The 26,227-nt window shown below is 45.6% G+C and overlaps 1 protein-coding gene across 2 annotated transcripts in view; it reads left to right on the forward strand.

Moving 5' to 3' along the window:
* COL5A1 (collagen type V alpha 1 chain) overlaps window positions 1-26,227 on the forward strand; it is a 248,943-nt gene that overhangs the window by 116,580 nt on the left and 106,136 nt on the right. For both annotated transcript variants that reach the window (XM_073313982.2, XM_073313983.2), the window contains exons 8-13: window positions 4,121-4,285; window positions 5,193-5,249; window positions 11,523-11,564; window positions 11,773-11,835; window positions 23,513-23,587; window positions 25,959-26,051. In XM_073313982.2, coding sequence (XP_073170083.1) covers window positions 4,121-4,285; window positions 5,193-5,249; window positions 11,523-11,564; window positions 11,773-11,835; window positions 23,513-23,587; window positions 25,959-26,051 — 495 coding nt within the window. The remainder of the gene's footprint in view (window positions 1-4,120; window positions 4,286-5,192; window positions 5,250-11,522; window positions 11,565-11,772; window positions 11,836-23,512; window positions 23,588-25,958; window positions 26,052-26,227) is intronic.

Genomic DNA, 26,227 nt, shown 5'->3' on the forward strand with positions numbered 1-26,227 from the left:
ACCAGGAAATAACCCTCTTCTGGACTTCTTCTCTGCCCAGAAGCCTTGACAACAAATATCAGTAGTAGGAAAATATTTCCCAGGAGAACTGGCAGAGATTTTGGTTGCTTCTTGAATAGAGAGGGAGAATTTAGTTGTCATACTGACAAAAAAACACACCTCTCTGGGAAGCAGCGAAAGGTGTCAAAGACGCAGCGAAGGCTGGCCAAGAGAATTAAAGTTTGGAATAGATGCTTCCCTGAATGAATGAAAAGGTGTCATGGAAGCTGGCCAAATGGAGATCCAAGCAGCTGTAGCAAGACAGGAGAGGAGCCAGCAACAGATGAAGGAAAATCTCAAGGCAGAGATCAAATCCAATCAATTGGGAATAAAAAATGCAGTGAAGGAGGAGAGTGAGGCTGTATGAAAAGATACAATGGCCTGGGAAAATGTGTTGAAGAACCGAGCACCAGTCCTGAACAAACAAATAGATGAGAAGGTTTCCCAAGAAATATAAAACGGCCAGAATTCTTTGGCCAAACTGGAACTCTCTAGGAGAGAAGCTAGAGATGGGATTAGATGGCTTTGGATGAGGAAATGAGAGGCTCAAAGATCAATTTAGTTGTTAGGATATGGAATCAGAAAAGAAACAAGCTTCAGGTAAGGAAACGTTAAGACTTTGTGCCTAAGCTCTAACACCAGGATGCTCTGCAGGGCACATGGAGCGGTGGCCAGTCTGTGCTCATAATATGGAAGCATTCAGTGTTAGAAGGGAAAAAACAGCTTCCGGAGAGGTTTATTTTTCCCAATTTAACATCTTGATGCAAATGAATTGTTGACAAAATGAACAGGGAGTCAGCAGGCTTAGCAGCTAGCTTGAACTAATCAGACTGAATGATGCAGCTGGAATTAGCCCCAGAAAAGAGAATGAGTTATTTTGACCTGATGAATGCCCTTAATGTGAGGTTCGGGCTATCTCCCTATCTGAGTTGATCCAAGTTTGTTTAAAGCCAAGGAAGAAAGAACAAGGAAAATCCATCAGCGCAAGTAGAGGACTTTCGTAGGTTAATGTGTCTGGCATATCTTCAGACCAAGTCAGGCATGCCAAATAAATGGGCAACAGGCCAGTTTATTGGTGACCAAGAGGATCACTTGAAAATTAAAATCAATGGGTGGAAGCCATAGGCCCTGCATGCCGCTGTGGACTTTGAAGGATTTGAATTTCCATTGCAATGCAGTAGCACACCAAACTGCTCATGGGAGAGGTTGAAATGGGGCCCTGCAATCTTGAAGCCTAAATCTGTGTCTAATTTTCATGATGAGACATGGAATTCAGGTTAGAGACAAGTTGAGAGGTTTGCAAACACATCATGCTCAGTTTGACACACAGAATGTCAGCAGCAGCACAAAGGCTATGGGAGACACTTCTTGCAAGCCCTGATCCTGTGAACGAATTGTCAGACATTCAGTCCAGCCTTGCCATCACTCGTGATGTAGTGATCACTCTTCATCCACTTCAAGAAACAGAATGGCACTCAGTCCCAGGGGCAAACCATGGAGTTACTTGGAGTAGCTATACAGTTTTTGTTTACAGCCAGTGGTGGCTAGATTGGGCCTGTCAACAACAGAAAAGGGCAGTTTGCCAGCTGTTGAATACAGAAGTAAAAAGTTGAAATAATATGGGAATTGGGGAGAGTGAACAATAAATCCCACAACCTACTGGAAGTTTCTTTTCCTGAGGCAGATGGTACTGGCCCCTGTTGGAAACAGGATACTGGTCTGAATCCAGTGTGGAAATTCCTAAATTCCCATCCTAGCCCTTTAATAAGATCAGGAAATGTGTGCTGTGAACATTAGTCCAGGCCTGTTAATAATCCTGGGGGATAGGTATTATAAAACTGGACTCCATTGGAAACTGTGATTGGAGAACTATCAGCAGTTCACAAATGGGGTAACTTGGGTTTATAAGAATGAAACTTTTGGAGTCTGAGCCTGGGCTTTTGGAAGCAGATTTAGTCAATGAACTCACATTGGGTTTAGATTTCATTGTAGCTAATAACTGTGTGATAACTGCCAGTGAAGCAATTCTGAACATTCAGTATGGAGAAATACGCCTGTGAAAGATGGGAACTAGGTAAAAATATGCTTTGTTCGATGACTGCTCTGCAGGGAGCAATCTGTTCTCCTCTTCCGGAGGCAGGTGTCACAGTTTCAAATTCGTATCTGTGTAATTTTCCAACAAAGGGAGTGGTGGAAAATCTGGTTTGAATGAGGTTCTTTGAAAGTGACAAAAGAAATTGACTAACTTTTGGGTGATTTTTTCAGGCCAGTTTGTGACCCAGATTATTTGAGGGGGGGGGTTTACTCAAAATTTCACCAAAATGTTCATTTTTCACACTGAACCCCCTCCTCTGTCAAAAATTTCAAAAAAAAATATTGCTTCTTTTTCAAGCAAATTGATTTTTTTTTAATGGAAAAAAATATGAAGACTTCAGTGTTTGAGTTTATAGCATTTTACATTTCAAACAAGAGGGTCTTCCAGGATGTTACGTGTTTATGGCAAGCAACAGATTCTAATGTCTGAAGAATTACCGTTAAACTGAATCTAGTGAAATGTGAACTCTTGCTAAGAGAATGCCCTGGTCAGCTGATCAGTGAGAAAGACATTCCACTGGGTGAAGGAGAGGAAGAGGTGGTGCAGAAGTGGCTAAATTCCTTCTGGCTCACAGATATATAGAGTTTTCTAGGACTCTGTTTTCATTTCTGGGTTTGCCAACATAACAGAATGTGCGTATGTTAAGTGAGAAAAGAAAACCCGAGAGTGGAAGCTAAACTGTGATTTCATTGGCGAATACTTGGCCTTTGCAGAGTTAAAAAAGGCACTTCACTATGTCAGTGTTTGCTTACCCATGTTTAAAACCCCTTTCAGATTAGACCCAGATGCTCATGCTTATGGAATATGAGCAGTTTTGGCCCAAGAACAAAGATTGGAACTGATGGTGGCATATTACAGCACCTCTAAATTCTTCCTTTCTGGTGGTGAAGTAACTTCTCTCTGAACTGTTGGAAGTAATTAAGCCATGGACCATAAAAAGAAAAGGAGTACTTGTGGCACCTTAGAGGCTAACAAATTTATTAGAGCAACCATGTTCATTATTACCTGCATGGGAGAACATTTGTGCTCAGAACAGACATACTTCTTTACAATGCTCTTTAGATTCCAGAGTGCCATGGGACAGTTGGCCTGGAGGTTACAGAAATTACGGGACTATGATATTGTTGCACACAGGCTTGGCCAGAAGCAAGGAAATTCTGATGCTTTGCCTAGAGGTCCTCTTTTGCTGAACCCTTGCATACATTTCCTCTTAAGAATCAGAAGAGGGTATTATTTGGGTAGGGAGAAATGTGTGCTAATGAATGAATAGTACCCTCTCAGATGCCTAAGTGCAAATGTTCAAAGTTCTGCTTTTGGAACAAGCCTAACTGTAAGGTTGGATCCCAGAACAGTTCGGGAATGAACAAATGGAAGATCCTGGTATAAGGAAACTTTGATTTTCCAAAAAATTTGGGAGGGTCTTTGTAAAATCTGGGATTCATCATGATAAATTTCAGTTTCAGTATGAATTTTAATTATGGGCCAGATGTAAATTTCTGTATGCTTGTTAACCTGGAGATTTGGCTATCTGGGGTTTGGAATGACCTAGGGTTTCAGCACTTCGTCTCATGCCTCTTAATATGGGGTGTCTGGAACTTTTTGTCATGTGTTATTGCTCATACTCTGCGTGGTTTCTCACACATGGTATTTTACACATGTAATACATTTCATGAAGCATATAGGAAATCCGGGGGACATGTCATATTGAGTTCCATATGGGTGTAGCATTTTATATCTGTAATTCTGCTGGCAAGTCCCCTTGAAAGAGTTCATTGGTCGTCCCTTGAAGCCTTTAGATGCTACTTTACTAAACATTCTTTTATTATTGCTTTGTATTTGTATTTACTTGTGCCATTATCGTAAAGCTTATTCACCCCTGCTCCTCTTTATTTGGGAAATGCACGAGACTCCTCCCCTTAGTTTTTAGAGCATGTGTTGGGTTAGGGGCATCTTTTGTCTGACACAAGCTGCTGTTCTTGTTTTCAGGCCGAGGTGGAAACGGGTCAAGAGGAAGACGACCAAGATAAAGACTTTACTGAAGAGACAATAAAAGAGTATGATGGGAATTACTATGATACCTACTATGACCGAACTGTCTCTCCTGATATTGGGCCAGGAATGCCTGCTAACCAAGAAACAGAGTATGAAGGGGTAATGGAACACTTTCTGACTCCAGACCCTTTTTGAATTTCTTTCTATCTGCTTTCTTAGCCCAGTTTTTTAGCCTTTGGAGGGATAGGAAACCTCGACCTACTTCTTCAATCCCTTTCACTTCCCCCAGGTAATATGTAGGAGTTATAAAAGGAAAAGGCACATTAGATTCCTAGTTCTTGTCTACATGGGAGCACTCAGAAAAATTAATCTGAATTAACTAAAGTTATGAATTTTAAATAAATTAAACTGCATTAAACCCCTATGTGGATGCTGTCATTCAGAATTAAAGTGCCTTACTTCTGTTTAGTTTAATTCACTTCCAGAATGAATTAAGCAAAATCAAATTACGGCCACTTAAATTCTGAAAAAGTGTGTCCACATAGAAATGTAATCCACTTTAAAAGATAATTTGGATTAATTTTCCTGAATGTTTCTGTGTAGACAAACTTGTTGATTCCAAGGCCAGAAGGGACCATTGTGATAATCTAATCTGACCTCCTTCGTAACATGGGCCATAGAACTTCCCCCAAATAATTTCTGTTTGAACTAGAGCATTTTATTTTAAATAAAGATCAAAACTTGATGGAAAAGTTGCCAGCAATTAGGTCACCCTAATTTATCCTGCTGCATATGGAAGCAATAATTCCCTACAAATACCTGACCTCTGAAATTGCTGTGCACTAGAGAGATGGAACAGAACCTTAGATAGTAACAAAATGAGTCTTTGCTCCTTTTTTAATATGTGTCTTCTGCACCCATCTGCATCAAGTTCCGTCCTTGGGTGGTGTGGGCTCTGCTGACTGCATCTTGATCATGTTTCTGGTTCCCAGTCTGAATCCAATTGAGACAGCAAGCTTATATCCTTTGTTTAACTCATTGCCTGTGTTTCTCTTGTGTGTTACAGATTGGTGGCCCACGAGGTGAGAAAGGGCAGAAGGGAGAGCCTGCAATAATTGAACCGGTAAGGGTGCCCTTCATCTACAAAGATTTCTTCTTCGGGGGTGGGCATGTGTATATGGAATTGTATGGTACTGAAGCAGAGTTCTGTGTAGCTCGAAAGCTTGTCTCTTTCACCAATAGATCTTGGTCCAATAAAAGGTATTACCTTCCCCACCTTCTCTATGAAATTGAAAAGCAGTCGTAGGTCTGTATGTTTGGTAGTCACTTATGCTCCCAGCTGCAGCTCGTAGGGAAATGGTCAGTATTTTCCATGAAATAATTTCAAAAGAAATAGAAAATTTTTCATTTTATGAAAAAAAAAATTCTGTTAGAAATTTTCTGGATTTTTTAAAATAAAAATTGAAAATGCTTGGGGGGGCATTTATTTTAAGAAACAGGGATAATTTGGAAAGAAATTAACATTTTCCATTTAGTCCTTTTCTCCCCTCCCACACCCCAAAAAGCTATTTTTGTTTGTAACAATTCTTTGGCCAAATTTCTTTTTACCAGTGTTCTGTACAAATGGCGAGAGCCTGTCTTAGTACTCCAATGGCTTTTACTTAGTCGTCGGTTTGAATTACAGCCCTCCCATCTGACTCCCTGCAGTTCTGGGAGAGCTTAGCTCCGGGTCTGAACTTTACAGCTCAAGCCCATCCTTAATTGTACAACTGAGGAGCACACCTCTGTGGCAAGGAAAGGGTTCTCCCAGCACACAGCTGTGGAAGCTGAGAATGATTTTTCCCCCTTCAATGTCCGATGTCCATTCTCTCCTTTAGGCCTCCATGTTGGTAAGGACCTTGAAAGTGCTCCTGTCTGATTGTTCAGGAACCAGAATCCTATATTCTCTACTTCTCTGTTTTGCCTGCACTGAGAGCAAGGGTTTCTTCGGCCCAGCTCTGAGGCACTTTTTGGTTTTAAAGTGCAGTTGTAAAATCAATTGCACTCACTTTATCAGTCAAAGGAATTTTCCAGCTACCCTACTGGGGTCTGAGAATCAAGCAGGGTTCTTTCTGTTTTTACAGCATCACCACTGATAAAGTCTCTTGGCCTTATTTTCCGAGCTTTCTGAGAACCTGCAGCTTCACTTGCCTTTAAGGAGAGATGTCTGTGCTCAACGCCTTTTGAAAATCCAGTCCCTGTGTGATCAGAGTTTAGCTGACAATTTAACTGATGGCACATGAAATGGACTGGAATTCAGCTGTCCTGCCCACAGGGTGTCTTACCTTGGTGGGATTAACTGGAGGAACAACTGCTTGTTGTGAGCTCTGATTGAAAGGTTCACAGGGAACGGAACTATTATTACGTAGCCCCTTTTCCATCCATAAGTACACTTTAAGATCTCAACTTGCCTCCATGTCTGCATCCCTCTCCGCACCCCCAGGAGAGACCCACAGATATTCGGATCCTTTCAATTACCCCCATTCATCTTGCTCCTGAGTCTCCGAAAGTCCAAGCACACGCTCATTGCAGACCAGTAACTCAATTAACCTAATTTTTCATTGGCAGAATGCCAACACAGTGCCAGAAGAAAGGACAACACTTCCTATCTGTTGGAGTCTGTTTTTTTCTGCCCTTCCTCTGTTTCTCTCCTGCGTGATCCTTTTCCAGAGGGTAGGGGGAAGGGTTTGACACCCAGAACCAGTGCTTTTAAAAAGCATTCCCAACCCTCCAAGTCAATTCCTTCCTTTCTGGGCCCTGCTTTCATTCTGCGGACAAAGGGAACAAAATGGATAGTTTGTCTAACTGAGGTGTGGAAAGCTCCGTTAAAATATGGGGGAGAGGGGGGAACCTGCTTAAACTCAGGCTGCCCCGTCCAATCTGAAATGTTACAGAGCGAACAAAATAGTTAAGTGTAATCATCCAGAAAGAATTTGGCTGCGTTGGCTGTTTCAAAACACTGGAGCATATATAGCCATTGCCAGAAAATAAACAAGACCAAATGCTGCCTTTCCTCTCTTCCTTCGGTTTCCCTTTAGCTGAGAGAAATGCAGATTCGTTGTGCTCTTTATCTTTAGCAAAGGCACTTTCTTCAGATCGGAGCTGCTGGATTGTGGGGTTGCGGGGGAGGAGGAGGAAGGATTCCTCTGAACTTTCCTTCCTTTCTTTCAGTCCGTCTGTCTTTCAATCCTTACTCGGTGCTGACGCTTGCTGGAGGCAGCAGGATAGCACAGTCTTCAGTCTAATAGTTTCTGTGATGGCAAAGGCAGCATTAACTAACGCTCAAGAGCTTCAGGAGGTGCATGAGAGCAGGGATCTGGGAGTCAGGACTGTTGGATTCTGTTCATTGTTGTACAGCTTTGGAGCAAAGCAAAACACAAGAGAGACTCACTCTGTCACCTTGGGCAAGTCTCTCTTCCTCTCTGAACTGTGACTCATAGGGCATGTCTACACTTAAAACACGAGCAGCACAGCTGCCCCATTGTAGTGCTTCAGTGTAGACACCACCTCCGCCGACGGGAGGGGTTCTCCCGGCTCCATAGGTATCCATCTCTTAGCCGCTGTCTGCGTGGGGACTTAAGTTGGTTTAACAAGGCCACGCCAAGGGTGTGAGTTTTTCACACCCCAAACAACTTAGTTAAACCCACCTAATTTTCTAGTGAAAATGAGGCCTAAGGTGCCACATTATAGTAACTGTTGGTAAATGCTGACCCTTAGGATAACACCTGACCTTTCCCTCCCCCGGTCTATCAAACAGGCAGAAGTTAGAATACCTATATTAAAATGCTTGGGCTCTTCAGATGGAAGCGAGTAAATTTAAAACAGCATAGTTTTATTTTTATCCCTTCAGATTAACTTGAGGAACTCCCCGTGTCTGGGTCCCTTTACGAATGGCATTGCAAATGCCTTTGCTCTGAGAGTGCCCAGAAGGGATGGCTGTTGGCACAGATGCAAAATTGGGAAGCTGCTAGCGAGACCCTTCATCTTCTAGCCATGGAAGGGTGCAGGGAAAGAAGGGTGCCTTTGAGATGAGGAGGGAGTTGAGACAGAGGCATGGAATGACTTCATACAAATGGTGAGAACAAATCAGGAACAACTTGCTCACAGCACTTTTGCCATCTTATGAAGCCAAGCCATGGGGCAGAACCCTGCCCCCGCTGAAGCCAACAGGAGCTTTGGCACTGAATTCAGTCAGAGCAGAATGGGGCTCCCAAATCTGTGGCTCTCGCTCCACAAGCCAGAGTTTTTATTCCATTCCATGCTCCCTCCTCTTCCCCTGCATGTCCCTCCCTGCCCCCTCCTGTCACACAGCCTGTCTCCTGCTACCCTGCCTTGTCGCCTTGCATGGATAATGGAAACTGTTGGAATTTCTCACTGAGGAGACTTTCCAGATGTCCCCACAGCCAGAGCCCAACATAAACAAATGGATAAATATGGGAGGATGCCCAGGCTGTCTGTATCAGGAATAGGTTAATTAGGTCTTCCTCTCCCGTCCTCTCTGAGGGGCCTCCTTTGCCTCGATGATTGGCTGTGGGAAGCAGAGCTCTCGGCACCGTAGCCATTGAGGAGACAGTTTCAAGTATTTCCCACATAAATCTGGCACCCGGCAGCTCTTGACGGTCGTGGGGCTCCTTATATGGGCAATGACTCTCTGTGGAGCTGAGGGGAGTTTATCAGCACTGAGCGGAGGTGGAGGTCTGGGGATGGTGCTAGTCTCCGGAGCTGCCACGCAGGCAGATGGGTGGTGCCTTAATCGGTCCAGTTTCTCAAATGAAATGGACGCCGGGGGGTGGAGGGTGCAGCTCCTATGAACCCACCGCTTTGCAAGATTTTTGGATTTATAACTTACAACCACCCTTCCCTTCTTTGCAAAACTAACCAGCGCTTTCTGCCCATCGTTCCCTGAGAGCAGGGAATCTTAAACCTCCACCCTAACTGGTCCCTTGTCAGCAGTCTCAGCAGAGAGCGGCCAATAGCAACATAGGCCATAAAGACTGAACTGTCCTCTCCCTCCTCAGGTCAGGACTGGGGTGCCTTGGTTAGAGCAACGTGAAGAGATTGGCTCAATGAGGGCCTGTATGCTGGGCACATTCCATCTTCCTCCTACTCACTTCACTTACTGCCCCGGGTTCATCTGAACTAAGGGAAAATAGAGTGTGTCCAGAGCTAGATCATGTTGGTGACATCACTGCACGCTAGCCAGATATACCCTTTAGCCTGTAGACCATGGCCCCTTGAAGCTCAGGTGCACTGAATGTGCACTGAATGCACTCAAAGGGTCTCTCCAGAGCTCCAGGTAAAGAGCTTGTACTCAGGCCTCTGCTCCATGTCCAGAAAGGAACAGATTTCCTAAGGCCTCTATTCTCCCAGCACATCTGGATTCAGCCCTTGTTAGCAGTAATACTGCTTCCATATAAATTGTTCATCAGTCCAAATTCCACCACCAAAACCCCTTGCTTCCACTTGTTACACCGAGGCCAAGTGTTTCAAACCTGCATTGCTTCACCCAGGACAGATCAGAGGCAAGGAACAGCTCCCACCTCCTTGCACACCAGGAAAGAGTGGGCAAAGAATGTATGGTCTTGATAGGTTTGTACCCTGCTCACTCATTCTGGGTACTGGGGCTATTTTCTCCTTCCACTTCCCTCCATCTCTTGGCGGGTCATCCTATTGCCCAGGCTGCTCTTAGAGTCACCAGCCTTGTCCCAGTATTTAACCTCTGTTTTATTTTTTTGCACCTCACCCGTTGCCATGAAACACATGAGCACATCTCTTGAAAAGCCTGCAGCAACATGTCCTCCAGATTCTGCAGCTGTGCTAATCAGTTTCATACAGCTCAGCTGTTCCCCACCCCCACACACTTATCCTTCCATCCAGGGGGGAAATCTTACTGTCCTAACCCAGGACAAATGAGTGCCATTCATGAGTCTCTCCTCATACTCATGTAAATCAGGAGTAACTCTACTGCAGTCAGTGGAAAGACAGTGTTAAACTGCTATAGGATAAGGTCCATGAACCAAATTCTCTGCTAATGTAAATCCACATGACTGCATTGATTTCACTGGAGTTTCCCCTATTAAATCAACAGAGAATTGGCTCCCCATATAACCAAACAAACCAGCCCTTAAATCAGCTAGGAACGGGTATCAGTAGTATTAAAAAATCCTTATACTAGCCAAGGGATTTGGCTGCAGAGGGTATGTGTACATGCCCATATCCCACTGGGGGTGCCATCATGGTATTTGGCAATATAGTGTGATCTGTTTTCTCTTTGGGGGTGGGTGGGCTGAAGAAGTGCAGATGTTGGGGCAGGAATCCCTGTTTGCTGCATGTACCCTGACTGCTTCAGATTCACTCCGCTCAGCCCTTTGCACTGTGCAGGACATAGGAACCTGCGGTGATGTCAGCCCACACTTTCACCGGCTCTGCTCCACCAACTGGCCTTAGCTTCAACCCTGACCTGGGGAGACCACCCTCCTCCGAGGGGAAGGTGTAACTCGATCGCTGGGCTGGCTCCTTCCCAGGCTTCTCCTGACTGAGTCAATTTGACATTTGCTGACTTTTATGGGCTGATTTCATCCTGTAGGAGAATGACTCTGCTGGCTACATATTAGCCGGCGAGAGGTGAAACGGGCTGCTTGGAATATGGACACCTTGCTGGATGACTTTGAACTTGGTCAGCAGCCCAGCGATGGAAGTCTCCCCTCCCCCATTAAAAAACCCCCAACTCCACTGAGTACAACATACCCATGATTTAAAGGAATAGCAAAATATTTAATTTTTTAAACAATGAGATAACATTACCCTGACATGGTGCGCACACAATGATCTTATAGGTTCACTCAGTAAATCACTGCATAAAGTCTGCTAGGGAAAGATATGTAAAGACCCCTGGAAATGCCTTAGAATTTGATTGGAACTAGAGACAGCATTCTGAGCATTGGCTGCAAAACTCACTCTAGCAGAGCTTGGTTTTCTGGCATTCCAGACACAGTGCAAGGCTTTTCATTTGCTTGACCTTGGACTAAGATGAGAGAGGATTCCGCTCTCACCTGGTGTGATTCTGGGATGGTTGTTGGGGCAAGACTTTTATTTATGCCCAGCCTGGGCTGAACTGGTCGACATTTTGCTTTTCAGTGTACAGGATGTAGTGTGCCAATGGCAATGGACCCAGACTCCGCTGAAACAATGTGGAAGCTGCTCAGCACCAGGGTGCACTAACATCTGTTGGGCTTGTGAGCAGCAAAAGACCGGATGAGCTAAGAACAGACATGACTGCTTGACTTTTGAACTCCATTGCGGAGGTTGCGTTGGGGATGTGCCATGCTAATCACCAGTCTCTCTTACTGTTTTCTAGGGCATGCTCATCGAAGGGCCATCCGGTCCCGAAGGCCCAGCTGTAAGTCAATTTTTTTTAATACTTCTCTGGACTCTCTGGCTTCCATCGGCCATACCTGGATATCAGAGCAGTTCACGGTCAATTTTACTCTGCTAAAATAAACAGGCAGTTCCAGTTCTGTTTCTTTCCTTTGTGCATGCACGCTCAAACAAATAACAGCACATTTTCCTTTATGACCTAATGTTTTGTCCTGTCTTTTCCATACTAGGGTCTTCCAGGACCTCCGGGAACTACTGGGCCTGTCGGTCCACTGGGTGACCCCGGCGAGAGAGTAAGTATAATGGATTTATATCCTTTGGCTGTGGCCGCAGTTCATTCTTCTGTGTACTGTGGAGCTTTACTGTGACCTGGGGTGTAAAACATAACTGGTCTTAGTGGTGCTTGAAACCAACCACCTCTTGCACTTTAGCCCTTCTGCCTCAAAATGGGGAGAAGTTGTAAGCCTAGCAGAACTCGGCGTGGGGTAAAGGACAGATGTATGAACCTGGAACAAACATCCGGGAAGTGTCCACTCTAGCCTTTGCAAATGTGTCAAAGACCTCAAGTTACTTGGCAACCAATTAACTCAAGATTTTAAAAAAGAAGCTTAGTGTAAAGAAACTCTTTGACATGTCTCCACATCCTTTATTCCTACGTGACAGGTAATTACGCTGTGTCTCAGTAATAGTCAGAGGGCAAGTGTGGCGTGTGTCTGAGAGTTCTTCAGTGGGCAAGTGCAGCCTGTCTGAGATATTAGATGGCGGGCAGTGTTTTCTGCATTATGGCAGGGTCTGCTGGCTCAGAAAGTTTTGCAGTGCTATAAATACAGAATGAAGGTTTCACTGCAGGATTCAGAAGATGCAGGAGCTGGACTGTTGGTGTGAAAAACTTTCATTCAAACACACAGAAGTCTTCTAGCACAGGAAAAGTATAAATTAAGTTCAGACCTGGAGCCTTAATTAAACAATCCACTGGTTAGGAGCAAAAAATATCCACCACTCCTGCAGTGGATGGTGTTTTTCTCACGGAAGCTCCATGGTTTCAGTGGATTTCACTCTGTAGCCTATAACTTGCCCCACAGGAATGTGCGTTTCTTCTTGTGTAATGGTTTTGTTTTTTTTCAAATTACCTCCAATATGAAGATCCTTCTCCTACAATACTGTGTCTTTCCATTAGGAGGAGCTTTTGCCTTACTGACAGACACGAGCAACTGACCTGCTTTCTCTGTCAATGGGATTGTTAGGTGGTTTCCTTTATCATTATTTTATTTTATTTTGTTTAAATTCATTGCTGGGGAAAATACCCTACCCGCCTCCGATACGTCGTATTTGCGTTTTCAAGGCTCCTGGATTTTGGCGTCCAACTTGTGACACCTACAGCCTCATTTTCAGAAAGTGCTGAGCACCCTCAATGCCAGCTGAGATCCAGGATGTCTGCAGGTGGTCAGCACCTCTGAAAATCAGGCCCCCGGTTTCTGATTAGGGCCGCCTGAAATCGAGGCTCCCAAACGGCCACCATGCAAATGTGTTCTCCTCCTCATTTCTGCTTCGTTTTCTTCGCCTCTGAATCACGCAACCCCCGGTAAATGCTATTTTTCTCCCAATAGGAAGAAATTAAACGGCAGAGAAGTAACATGTGCAGTTGCTGTGCTGAAACAAACTCCTGCTTCTGCATACACCATGCAACCGGCCGTGTCTGTAGAGTTAATTTAGGTCTGACACCTAGTGGAGGATTTGGAGTACTGCTGCTTGCTTTGGTTTCGCGGAAGGCCTGAAATGGGGGGTCACTAGAACCTACCTACTGTAGCAGTCAGCCTAAAGCGGCTGGAATTGGAACAGTCCCTCGGCAGGAATCGGGAGTAAATAAATCACTGCATTTCCAAGCTGAAAGCTTTTAGGAGGGAAAAAATTAATATCATCAGGAAATGTTTCTTTTGGGTTTTTTTGGGTTTTTTTTCCCATTGAAGAACGGAAGCGATACTTTAATTTTAGATTGTTGGGCTTATAGAGGGACTTTTCCTGAATGGAGCAGAAGAGGAAAAGTAGTAATCTCCTAATACAGTGCATTAAAATCCCGCTTGTTTCTCTTGGTTGGCCTGCACGTGCAGACAAAGGTGTAAAGCTGATGGACTCCCTCACCAGCCCAGGAAATACTCAGTGTCATGCCCGGAGTCTTTTCAAACCCTTCCTTTAGGGCACAGTTTACTCTTCAAACGCAATAAAATAGTTCAACATAAGTTCCACATATAAGCCTTGTCTTTCCCTCTCACCCATGGTCTTCTGCAGGGGCCCAGGGGCCTTTCCTCCTGCCAAATTCTCTCCTCCCTCAACGGAGCTACGTTTTTTGGCTTTTATAATCACTTGAGCGGTCTCGGCTGGGACATAGCTGATCGGCATGCTGGGCCCAACGCCCCTTAGGGTTACCCCGCCCTGCAACAGGCAGACAATGCATTCAGTAAGAATTAGGGAGAGAACCCTTGGCTCTGAACCTTAAAAACCCAGTCTCCTGACACGTGAGCGATAGCAGGGCCTGCATGACCTGCACCGTAATTAAGACTTACCGCCCCAGTACGCTGCAGCCACGGGTGGGTGACAGACGTTGGCTGTGCATGCTTAAGCACGTTTGGCGCCAGGGACAAGCAGGCAGGTTCCTCTTTGTCACCTTACTTGTGCCCCATCGATTTCAGCAGCCCACATGTGAGTGAGGCAAGCAGAACTTGGCCCCGTGCCAGCACTGGGCATGGCCGTACAACAGAAGTATTTTTAGATTAGTTGAGTGTACTTCTGCAATATTGTTGAGTGTGCTGCTATTTCACAAAGTCACGAGTACTTCTGGGATGGGGGTCGCAGACAGCCACAGCACCGGGTTAGGTGTTTACGGACACCCGGGTTCACCGAAGGGAGAGCTTCCCAACAGGAGGTCTGACTCATCCCCTCGCGAGCAAGGAAGAAGGGGGCTGGAGTGCTGCTTGTGCTTTGAGAGAGGGAGCCATAGTTAAGTCAGGGGCTGAGGACAGGGAGGTAGCCAGGGAGGGACAGGGGGATTGTCTCTCTTTGAACCACTATGAAGCTACAGACATTGGGCTTGGATGAAGATTTGGCCCAATCTGAATCTCTTGGCCTGTCTCCAGTCCAAACCTGGCTTCAGTCACCACTGTTCTCACCTTAGTCAAGTATGGCCGTTTCTCCATGCTCACCTCCTACTCCTACACAGCAGTGCCCAGCTGGTGGTCTCCACTCAGTGGAGACTTGAGGGTGAACCAGCATGGAGAGCTGCGTCTCACTGACAAAACGTTAGAGTTCAGGGAAGGCAGAGCTGGGCCCCATCTAGATGTCTTTCCTGAGGTGCATTGGCAGCGTAGTGTGCAGGACCCTCCCCAGAGCTGTGCAGAGTGCATTCCAGGTCAGGAGAGAGGTAGATTGGCACCGCACTCCTGGGGAAGATGGCCATTGGCTCAGCAGAGTGCTATTATGGGCAAACTCGATGAGTGCCAAAAGTTCACCCAAAAATAAAAACAGCACTAACAACAGGCTCTGCCTGTAGCTCATTGTTGTGGTCAAAGTCATGGCAAGGATCCTTTTCAACCTCAAAGAGCAAAAAAAAAAAAATCTTGGAATGGGCCAAGAAACAAAAGGAAAAGAGTCTAGTTAGTGCTCTGTTTTCCCCGAGTCTGTTCTGTAACTCTAAAGGAGAGATGAATGGCAGTGACAATACACCATGGAAGAGCTGCAAGAATATCTGATGCCTCTGTTCCCCCCAGCACTGTTATCCAGTGAATAGCAAATACCAACATAAGGACAGGAACGGTTAGCAGAAGACGTTCCCTCAGTCTCCTCGTTAGGATCTTGGACACATTTTTCTGGCAGGTCATTCAGTCTGATTTCTAAAGCGGGCACTGGTGCAGAACAGCTTCTGTTGACTTAGCAGAGCTGCGTAACTGAGTCCCCTTCCCTGCAAGGACATATTGTGCAGTCACTTCCACCTGGGAAGGAGGGGAGAGGGGGAAGACCCATCCCCATAGGCCCTGGCCATCTGCTTTTGCAGTGCTCTATATGAGCACTTGCCTCTGGGCAAAAAAAGTTGGCATCTGGCTTCAGTATGTATTCTTAATGGCTGGCTGTGGAGTTACACCCGGGGTGTAAATAGGATTAGAATCAGGCTTAATAGCTGGGTGGTCTAAAGGGCTGCAGACAAAACACTCAAGTGCAAAGTTGTATATCCATTGCACGCTAAGGCTACAAAACAAATAGGAGCCAGCTCGCCATCATAGCCAAACCTGTTCCCCACCTCCCTGTGGTATTTGTGTCTCTACCAGCGTCAGATGTTGGCCATACGTTTGCCTGCCGGCTTCCCCCGTCTCACGAGCACAGCTGGCTGCTTCATTCCTTGAGACTGCTTCAGCACAGGTGCACGTACCTTGTTAGCTGTCTTCACGCCAAGCCATGGGCTGTTCAATTCTAGCTGGACAAGCCAAAAAAGGTTGCAGACCGAGCTAAGACAAAAAGATCCGGCCAGATAAAACCAAGGGAAGGGGAATAGGTTTCCTTTAGTGTCTTTCCTTAGGCTTTGTGCTAGTTAATAGATTCCAACACTTAAGTTCCTTCTGAGTTTTTGGTTATTAGGGGTCTGGTTCTTGAAGTTTGTTGTTTGTTTAATGCCTCAAAATTTGAAAAACCGGATTAAACTGTATATATGTGACGGGTGAAATTCACTTGTTTGCAGAGAGCCAGCACAAAGTCTGTACATCACCTAAGTCTCACTTAAACCCTATTTTAAAGGCTTAAGTAGTACATGAGCTTTGTCCTGGCTCCTTTGCTCAGTAGTGAACTTCACCCTAGGAGCTCAGACCAGTGCAAAACATGGCCAACTGTTCTTTCATCCAAATCCTTTCCCTTTAATGACTACTTCTTGCCTGGCTCCAGGCACCAGAACGCCAGCTGGAAATGACTACACACATGTTTACAAACGAGAACACAAGAAGAAATATATCAAGATATGAGGAACAGGAAGATATGGCTAATTTTTTTTCACTGGCATGACTCTTCTTGGATTTGATCTCATGCATGGATACAGAGCAAAGCCTGAGCCAGACATTTCCTTTGTTTGCACGCTTTTATAGTGAACTCCCATGAGCCTTCTCTTAGGCCTACGTTGCAATTCTGTCCTCAGGCACAGTGTTCAAAATCCCTCCTCGGATATGCTTGATCCTCCAGTTTCCTTACTGCAAGCTCTTGGGATCAATCAGAAGAAACAATCTCGTGTGTCCCCCTGATGTACCCTGTGATGATGTGGCTCTTCTCCAAAGTTGGGTGACTTCCACATTCCCTCTCCAGTGAGTGCCCTCCAAACGCTCTCTTCTCCATGGCTTCTTCCTGTAGCATGTGATTGAGGGGAGTTTTTAAATGCAAGATGGTTGCCTGGCTGCCTTCCATTGAGACAGACTCTGAGCTTGAAGGCACCAGCATAACAGAGATTGCATTCTCAGGTTTCCTGCCAACTGGGAAATGCAGTAACCACCAGGCTGCAGATCTTCAGTATCAACTTCACAGCCTCCCGATCTGCACATGCAAAATTCAGCCATGAAGAGCTGAATGGAAGGGTCTCTGCTGTGGTTTTGAGATGGATTTAAATGGATTATTGGGTATCAGGGCATTCTAGTGGTGATGACACTAATTTGGACACTTTTTTGAAAATTAAGGCTGTTTATCACAGACTCTCAGGGGATCTGGCTGGTATTTCCTGGACACTGCACTCCCCTAACCTCCCCCGTTAAGGCTCCCCCTCACTTAAACTCCTGGTGTATTATTTTTTTGATGGAACAATAATAGTGGTTCTCGTAGTTGTGACATGATTGAGAATGAAAGGGCTGGCTGTGCCACATTGATCCATGCCTTGGAATGCGCAGAATGTCGATATACAGCCACTCATCTCAACCCTAATGCATGGCCTCCGCCAGGAACTTGCCTGAGAGTTGTTAAGTTAACCCTTTAGATACGTTGGTCACAATTCATCCCTGAGCCAGTGCGCAGAGCCCAGCATGGTGACTGAGATTGTGGGAGGGGGCACAATCCTGGGGCTGACAGGGGCCTTTTGCTGGATAAGGTCAGAACAGCCCTCTCACGTCAAAGTGCCCCTGTCCCCTGCAGCTTGCAGCAGTCAAAGAATAATCAGGGCATCGAACTGTTTTGCCAGTCCCATCTGGTCCCCATTCACCGCTGGCTTGCCCTGAAATTCCCCTGGCAGGGAAGGAATTCTGCCCCTGGAGCATTTCCCCAAGCAAGGGAGCTGTGCAGCTGCAGGGCAGCCATGAATTGTGCCTTGCTTATCATCTATAGCTACTTCTTTAATCACCTCTCCATGTATGGTGACCTCCTCTTCTCCTAAGAGTTCATTTGTATGACAGGCTGGAAGGTGGGCTGGGTGGCCCTTATTTCTGCTGTTCTTCCGTATAATTGCCAGCATACTCTCCAGCGTGCCTTTGAATGGCCATGCCAAGCCGGCAGGCAGCAGGCATGACGTCCCTGACCCTTTTCACTGCACACCCCGGAGTGGAAAGCGGCATCTGCATTCAGGAGCAGACCACACATTCCACTTGTTTATAAATATTCTGTGCAGAACAAAATGTAACCGAACAGTATGCAACATATTGGGCATAGAAAAATGATGAATTAATAGAGCCAGGCAACTTGAATCCTTTCCACAAGTTAGACCAGATCGTCTTTAATTCATCTATTATTAGCATTATTATTGTTGTATACAACTGATGTGTGGAACTTTGCGGACGTAGCGTAAGACACATGTGGAAACAAAAAAGATTTTTGAAACCGGCCAAGTACATCAAACGAATGCGCCAATGATACTCAGCTATATCAACATAAGTCAACCGTGCTGTTTAGTATATTGGTATAACTTTATTCACCAGTCTGGTCCGCTCATTCAGCACTGCCTTGCCTGCCTGTGACGAGGTCTATCAGGCTTTCTCTGTCCTCTGCTGGAGGCATCTATGGCCTGACGCTCCCCATCCGAGGAAAATCTGTGCAGACCAGGTGACAAACAAGACAGTCCTCCAGAGGCCTAGAAGGACCAGGAGGAAAAATGACCAGTCATCAACCAATCAATCAGACTCTGCACAAGGAATAACAGCCGTCTCTTGGCACCCACGAGGTTAGACGTGTTCAGAAGCTTTGTTCAGGCTGATAGACAGTCCTTCCCCTGATTTTATGCTGGGCCAGTTAAGAAGACTTGCCTGCTTTTATTTAGAGAAAGAGCTGGGTGGGACTGGGACAGGGGAATGGTTCCTTGAGGCTCAGCCAGAATTGGGCCCTGGTCAGGGCTTTACCTTCAGTGCTGCAACAAAGTGTTTGCATTTGAAGGGTTTTTTTTTTCTCTTCGTTTAAGACTTGCTGTTTTGTTACTTGAGTGTGTAGAGACTGGCACCAAGCTTACGGCACAGACTGCCCTGCTCCAAGCTGGAGGCCAAACCTTGTAGACTAAAGGGGGTGGCAGGGGCGGGGAGGGAGTGAAATGGCTGCAGTACCACACATGGCTCTGCAGGAAGTGCTACAGAGCAGCTCCACCAGTCACACTGCCCCAAACCATGGGGAGTTCCAGCTGTGGGAGGGAGCCGTGGAACAACCAGTGAGGAGATCCCCTTAAGGAAGGATTTAAGGAAAAGAGGCACTTGGGAGCTGGCTTCATGTATATCCCAATGTTCCCAAGAAACTCTGAACTGGAATGAGCCGATGGAGAAAGGAAGCTCCTTTGGACAATGTGACTTTAGCCAGTGGAGCAAGGAAGGGCTCTTCCACATATCCAAGGTATAAATTCACCTGTCATCAGGAAGACCTGGTGTTCTTACCACCACTGGGACATTGCACCAGTCTGCCTTGGACTCTGCACAAGGAATAACAGCCGTCTCTTGGCACCCACGAGGTTAGACGTGTTCAGAAGCTTTGTTCAGGCTGATAGACAGTCCTTCCCCTGATTTTATGCTGGGCATTGATCACGCCTCTCTCTGCAGATTCCTTTGTTTCTCAGAACATGTGTGTTTCCCGAGCGCTCGGCCCTAGGGTGCGAACAGTTTCTTTCTGTCATTGTGTCTTTACAAGTGGATGATTAAAGAATGACGCGCCGCGTGAATGAATGTAGCCAAACGGCAGGGGGATGGCAGCGATTTATTGAGTGTCACAGGCCATCCGAACTGAATTCCAAAGGATTCACGAAGAGAATACAAACACCAACTCCAGAAAACATCCTTCCCGCCATTCGGCAGAGAAACGTATCATGATCCCTGCCTCAGGAGAGCGCCATGGATTTCTCCAGATCACTCTGCTCCTTGTGAGGCAAATACACAGCCATATTCTTTTGTCTTTCGCCTTTGGGAACATGTTAATTAGTCTCATAAACACCCTGGATGCTTCTACCCTTTTACACACTGTGCCATGCAGTGCAGAACGAAATAGAATAATAGGCCAGATCCATTGCGAGGGTATTTCCCCAACTTCCATTGAAGTAGGTGGAGCTACACTGATTTACATCAGTTGAGGATCTGGCCCTGAGACTGTGCACCTATGCACCTCTTTTAGGGCACCATTGAGGCCAATGCTAAAACTTCCCTTGGCTTCGCAGGCACGGCACCTGGCTCTCAGACCTTTGCTATGGTTCTGAAATGCTTGTCGGAAGGTCTTGGAGGCCCTTTTCCTTCTGGGTTTCAGGTGGAACCTGGTTCAGAGGTGCTGAAATACCAGGAGAACGGTTTTTCTCACAGCCATTTGGGCCAGCAATGGACGTGTCAGAAATCTAATCCTTTAAGAGATTTCTGGCCCAAATTTGGAGGCCCGAAACATTGGGCTAGAAAGCTGATCAGCGTCCATATTGCCTTAGCATTTGCAAGCATTTGCAAACCGTGTGAAGCTTGGCAGCACTCCTTAGCTATTGTGTATCAGCAGAGCAGCATTGACTTCGTTGGAAACACCCCAATTTGCACTGGCGTGCAACAGGTTTCTTTGAAAGTTACTCAAAGGCCTTTGGAAAAGTGACCTGAATTTAAATTTGAGGTATTTTGAAAATACCCCCAGACAAACATGCTTGTGTAAAAACATTTTATCTACACTCGTTTGACAGAATACACGAAGATAGATAAACAAACCCAGAGATGATCAATCATACATCAGGACCGTGCGGACGAGGCGGGGAGAAAGAGTTATTATATAAGACAAGTTTGGCCTAAATTATTTATTGTGCTTTTAATCCAACAGATGGGACTGCTCTGTTTACCTATCAACTCCTCATCGTCTGAGTCAGGGACTGTTGTGTCGAAGTGGCTAAGTAAACAAAGTGGAAGTAACATCATGAGCTAGTCTTGAAAAATGGACAGGTGGATTAGATATGCAGCCTGCCTCCAGCAACAGAGGGGACTACTTGCGTTTTCTGCTGATAAATCACTGGCTGGAGTGGCCGTTTACTGCAGGTTTTCAAGCTGTGTTATTATTCTGGGTCAGTTGGAGGGTGACGCAAACCCTGGATTCTTCATCTGTAATGTTATCCAGTGCCTCTAATTATGGGGTGCCGTGTATATAAATAGTCTAGCTGGTGCGTGTGTAGTTCAGGGTAGGGTTGGGCAATGTTGTTTTCCCTAATTGTGGACTCACTAATCATGGGCTTGAAAATTCGACTGGCATGGTATTGGGTGCCCTTTTAAGAATGAGAAAGAGAAAGGGAGAGGGAGAGAGAAAGAGAGCGAGGGAGCATGGGAGGTGAGAGGGGAAAAAAATCCAAGGAAACAAGAGTGAACAGAGTTTAAAAAAAAAAAAAAAACGCCACACACAATGCAGAGAGAATGTGAAAAGGGAGGGTGGGAGGAGAAGCATATTCGAATATAAAAATAGATAAAAGTGCATAGACCATGAAAGGAGGCAGGGTAGCCTGGTGCTTAAAGCACAGAACTAAGATCAGGACACCTGGGTTCAGTTCCCAGTTCTGCCACAGACTCACTGAGTGACCCTGGGCAAATCACTTCGGATCTATTTTTCAAAGCACCTAACTGACTTAGGAGCCTCAGGGTATGTCTACCCTGCGATAAACAAAACCCAGGGCACTGAGACCGAGAGCTCAGGTCAGCTGACTTGGACACATGGAGCTCAGGAGGCGGGGCTATAAAATAGCAGTGTAGATGTTTGGGTGTGGGCTGAAGCCTGGGCCCTGAGACTCTTGCTCCTCAAATGTCTACACTGATGTTTTATAACCCCGCAGCCTGCGTCTCACGAACCCGAGTCCGCTAACTTAGACCTGCCACAGTCATGCCATGGGCCTTTCATTGCCAAGTAGACATACCCTAAATCTTGTTTTCAAAAGTGACTTAGGTCAGGTAGGAGCCTAAGTCTGATTGAAAGTCAATGGGAGGTAGGTGCCTAAATACCTTTAAAAATCTGGCCCTGCGCCACTTTCAAAACTTGAAAATTTTACTCTTCGTTTCTCAGGGCCTCTCTCTCTCCCCCAGCCATCACCACCCTCCCTTTGTCTTGTCTGTTTACATTGTAAGCTCTTTATAGCAGAGACCATCTCTTATGGCGTGTATTCACAGCACCTGAATTCTAGGCACTTCAATAACAAGAAAGGCGACTCATTTGTGCCAGGGTGCTGATGTCATCGTTTTGGTGCGTGCCTGGAGTGAGGGTGACTGTGTTTGCAGATTCGAAAATTAGAATGAGCAAGACTCCAGTCTGTGTTTCTTGTCTATCCATTCAGCACCTCCTGAGGGGAAGAGCCTAGACAAACAATATCATCCATGACATGCAAAATCAGGCAAATACAAAAAAAAAACCCCAAAACCCCAAAAACCCAACTTTTTGCACATACTCAGAGAGTCAGTATTTTTAAGGGTTCAGAATGGCTGGTGCAGTGCACCTATCCTGCTCCAGAGAACTTCCCAAGGGGAATTTATGCAGCTTTCATTGAAGAAGAGGGGAAAAGTAAAATGATTATGGGACCTTATTAAGTAACTGCAGGAAGATGGTGGATTACACCGGAGACTAGAAATGTTCCTCAGTTAGAGCCCAATCCCGCCATTGTTGAAATGAATGGCAAGACTCCTATTGACTTCATAGGATGGGATCAAATCTACAACGCCCACAGCTTTGCATGCTAATGTGAAAATTGGAATTATGCATGCACCTTGCGTAGTTAGATGTCGCCCTCATTTGCATGCTGTATTGCTCAATGTCTGTGTAAATTTGGACTTTTTTGCAGGCACAGAATTGTGAGTGCAAATAATCTGGAGGCTGTTTTAGGGAAGTTGAATCTATGTTGTTCTTTAGAGTTTCATCTGTAGAACATTTAATGTGTAGGTTGCTCCTACAGAGTGAGATCAAGATACTCGACTGATGGATCAGTGGAGCTTTGCTAATTTGCACCAGCTGATTGTTTGGCCCAAGGCTGATGGAAATATTTTTGTAGGAACAAAAAGACCACCAAAAAACAATGAAAGGAAAGAAATGAACCAGGCAATTAAACATGTGGAAGAATAAATACATTTCAATGCATCTCTGCTTCACTGCTCTGAGTTATATTTTAAACAAGGTTTTATATACAGTTTTAATAGGGCTTAATATACTCAACTAAACATTGATATCATTGATCTGGAACATTGCAAGGGCTTTTATTGGGCATCTGAAAATTGCTCATGGCAGACTTGAAACTATGGAGGGAAGGGAGCAGGGGGATGGAATTACTAAGGAATACCATATGTGTTTAAGCAACACATACAGGCCACTGTAAACATCTCTGTGCTGCCAGCCTTACCATTGATCTGGATACCATCAAAATGTATAGTATATCTGAGTATACTTGGCTTTGCCAAGGCTAACGAGAAGCAAAGGCCCTTCCAGCTACAGCAAACTATGGGGAAGAATGAATTAAATAACATATACACACAAGCTCTAGTGATTTCTCTTTATTTCTTCCCTTCGTAGGGACCTCCTGGCCGGCCAGGTCTTCCAGGAGCAGATGGGTTACCCGGACCACCAGGGACAATGCTCATGCTGCCTGTAAGTACAATTGTAACAAAAGGGCATGGTTAATAGAGAAGACTGGGGGTCAGGAGTCCTGCACTTTGCTACTGACACCCTATCTGTCCTTGGGACAGTTACTTCACCTCATTGTGACTCTCTTTCCCCTTTTGTGGAATAGAGACACAACACACAACCTGTGGAACTCATTGGCAGGGCATGTTGTGAAGGCCAAAACTATAACTGGATTCAAAAAAGAATTTGCTAAGTTCATGGAAGGTAGGTCCAACAGTGGCTATTAGCCAAGATGGTCAGGGATGCAACCCCATACTCTGCGAGTCCCTAAACCTCTGACTGCCAGATGCTGGGTCTGGACAACAGGGGATGGATCACTTGATAGTTGCCTTGTTCTGTTCGTTTCCTTAGAAGCATCTGGCTACTGTTGGAAGACAGGAGATGGGGCTAGATGGACCATTGGTCTGACCCAGTGTGGCCGCTCTTATGTAAATTATTACCCATTTTTTGTAAAATGCTGGGACCTCTTCACATGGGAAAAGAAATGGGTACGTAGGCTAACGTTTTCAAAATTGACCCATGATTTCAAATGCCTCAGTTCTGCTGGACCCAACTTGAGACACCTCAGGTGGGCTCAATTTTCAGAAAGTGCTGAACACCCGTCTGAAATCTGTGAAAGTGCTGAAATTCAGGGCCATTTAAAGGGGTCTCAAATTGGACATCCAACACTGTAGGTGACTAAATGAGCTAGTCACTTTTGAAGATCGTGGCACTATTCTTTCTGGATGCCAGTCGAGCCAGCATTGAGTCAGCCCTCTTGGTCCTGGGACACCAAAGGAATGATGATGAGTATATTTTGTCTCTGCTTTGATGTGACAGAACCCAAAGGAGCCTAGCGGCTGGAAAATAAGCAGTTGCGTACTAAGAGGAGAGTCTTAAATAAAAACCACTGTGCACTTGTAGGGGTTCCAAATAGCAGGGTAATGCATGTGTAGGTTACTGGCAGAGAGCCTAGTGCTGCTAAGGCCAACTGCACAACATTGTTTCAATGTTTAGCCGGCCATTACAATACCTCTTCTGGCCCATAAAGTAACCAACCCTGGGTCTGTAAATTGTGGGCTTCAGTTCAGTTGGCCAAGTTCATGTTGGAACCTGGTTTCATTGCTTCTTGCTATGCAACAGGACGCCGAGGTGAAACCCAGGTGAAGCAGCGTTACCAACTAGGACCTACAGTCTGCAGTTTCCCTCTTGGAATGCTCTAAAGACACTGATAATTAGGCCAGTAACAGGGTATTGCTACAGGAACATAGGTTCAGAGATGTCAAAGGTGGGAAGAACCTCACTCCTCCTGAAGTTGAGGAAAATAATCTCCCAATGGAGGGCATGGCCAATAATCAACAGCTTACATTTTCGAGTGCTTTCCATGCCAAAGGATCCCAAAACACTTTCTAAACTGTGGGCTGAATTCTACTCCTTGAAGCACCTCCGCACTGGATAAAATCTGGGACGCTGTCTTTCTCCCTGCCGTAAAATAGATTAAAAAACCATGCATCCTCCCCCCCTCAATGTAGCCAAGTTTTTAACTTGTGTTTGGAAAGCTCTCTGAGATCCCTCAGAGGGAACGCACCACGCAAAGCTGCAGAGCACAGCGAATGCGTCTAGGAATGGGCTTTTCTGCCTGCATATTGCTGGCCCGGTGTTGTTGTTATCTCCCCGTAGTCCACTGCAGATTGGACTAATCCAAGCTCAAATGTTTACCTGTTTGGACGGTGTCCTATTTTCCAAGCAAACTTCAGGTGTCCTGGCATGGGGAGCTAGTATCTCAGGAATAGCTTTTAAAACACACAAGCCCAAACCTATAGCCCTTGTGCTACAAATGTAGGCTATGTACTCTAGTAAACTGGAGACTAACGCCAAGTGATTTGTTCCCATCCTCATGCAATCACATCTGCAGGGTTTTCCTGGCCAAGAGCAGCTGGGAGGAGAACATCAGACCTATGAATGTTCTGGCTTTAAAGGTTCGAGCTGATGATGAGTCCTTAAGGTTTTAAAGCATATATCGTGATCTCATGCATTTTATCCTTGGATTGTTTTGAGCTTCGGTGATTTAATTTGCAGGTGTTTACCTGGGAAGAATGTGGCTTGTGCCATACATAAGTAAGATCACCTGTCTGGTTTTCCCATCAGAAGCGAATGTCACAGGGCTCTGAGAGAAGGTGCTAAACGCGTGTGGCAGTTAGTAAGTTTGTTAGAGACCAGTAGGGCAGTGACTGAGCTGAGCTTGCCAATCCAGCGAGGCTGAATAGAAATGCTATAGGAAGTCAGGCTAGGGGGAGAGGGAATAGATAGCAGCATAGTCACATACATCTGCACATCTGCATCTTCTTTCTTGCAGTTCCGCTTTAGTGGGGGAGGAGATGGTGGCTCAAAAGGACCTCTCGTTTCAGCACAGGAATCCCAAGCTCAAGCCATACTACAACAAGCCAGGGTAAGTGGGGACATCACTTTTCTCTAGTGCCGTTGGAAGAAATTTACCCAGGTGATGTGTCTTGACTTTGGCCGTGATTTAGTACCTGGCATGGTAATGTGACCCCTTAGCATACTTTGGCCTATCGATAACAGCTAGAGATGGGCCAATCCAAAACTATGGTTCAAAATTCCCCC

The sequence above is a fragment of the Lepidochelys kempii genome, chromosome 16 (assembly GCF_965140285.1).
Source record: "Lepidochelys kempii isolate rLepKem1 chromosome 16, rLepKem1.hap1, whole genome shotgun sequence".
NCBI lineage: Eukaryota > Metazoa > Chordata > Testudines > Cheloniidae > Lepidochelys > Lepidochelys kempii.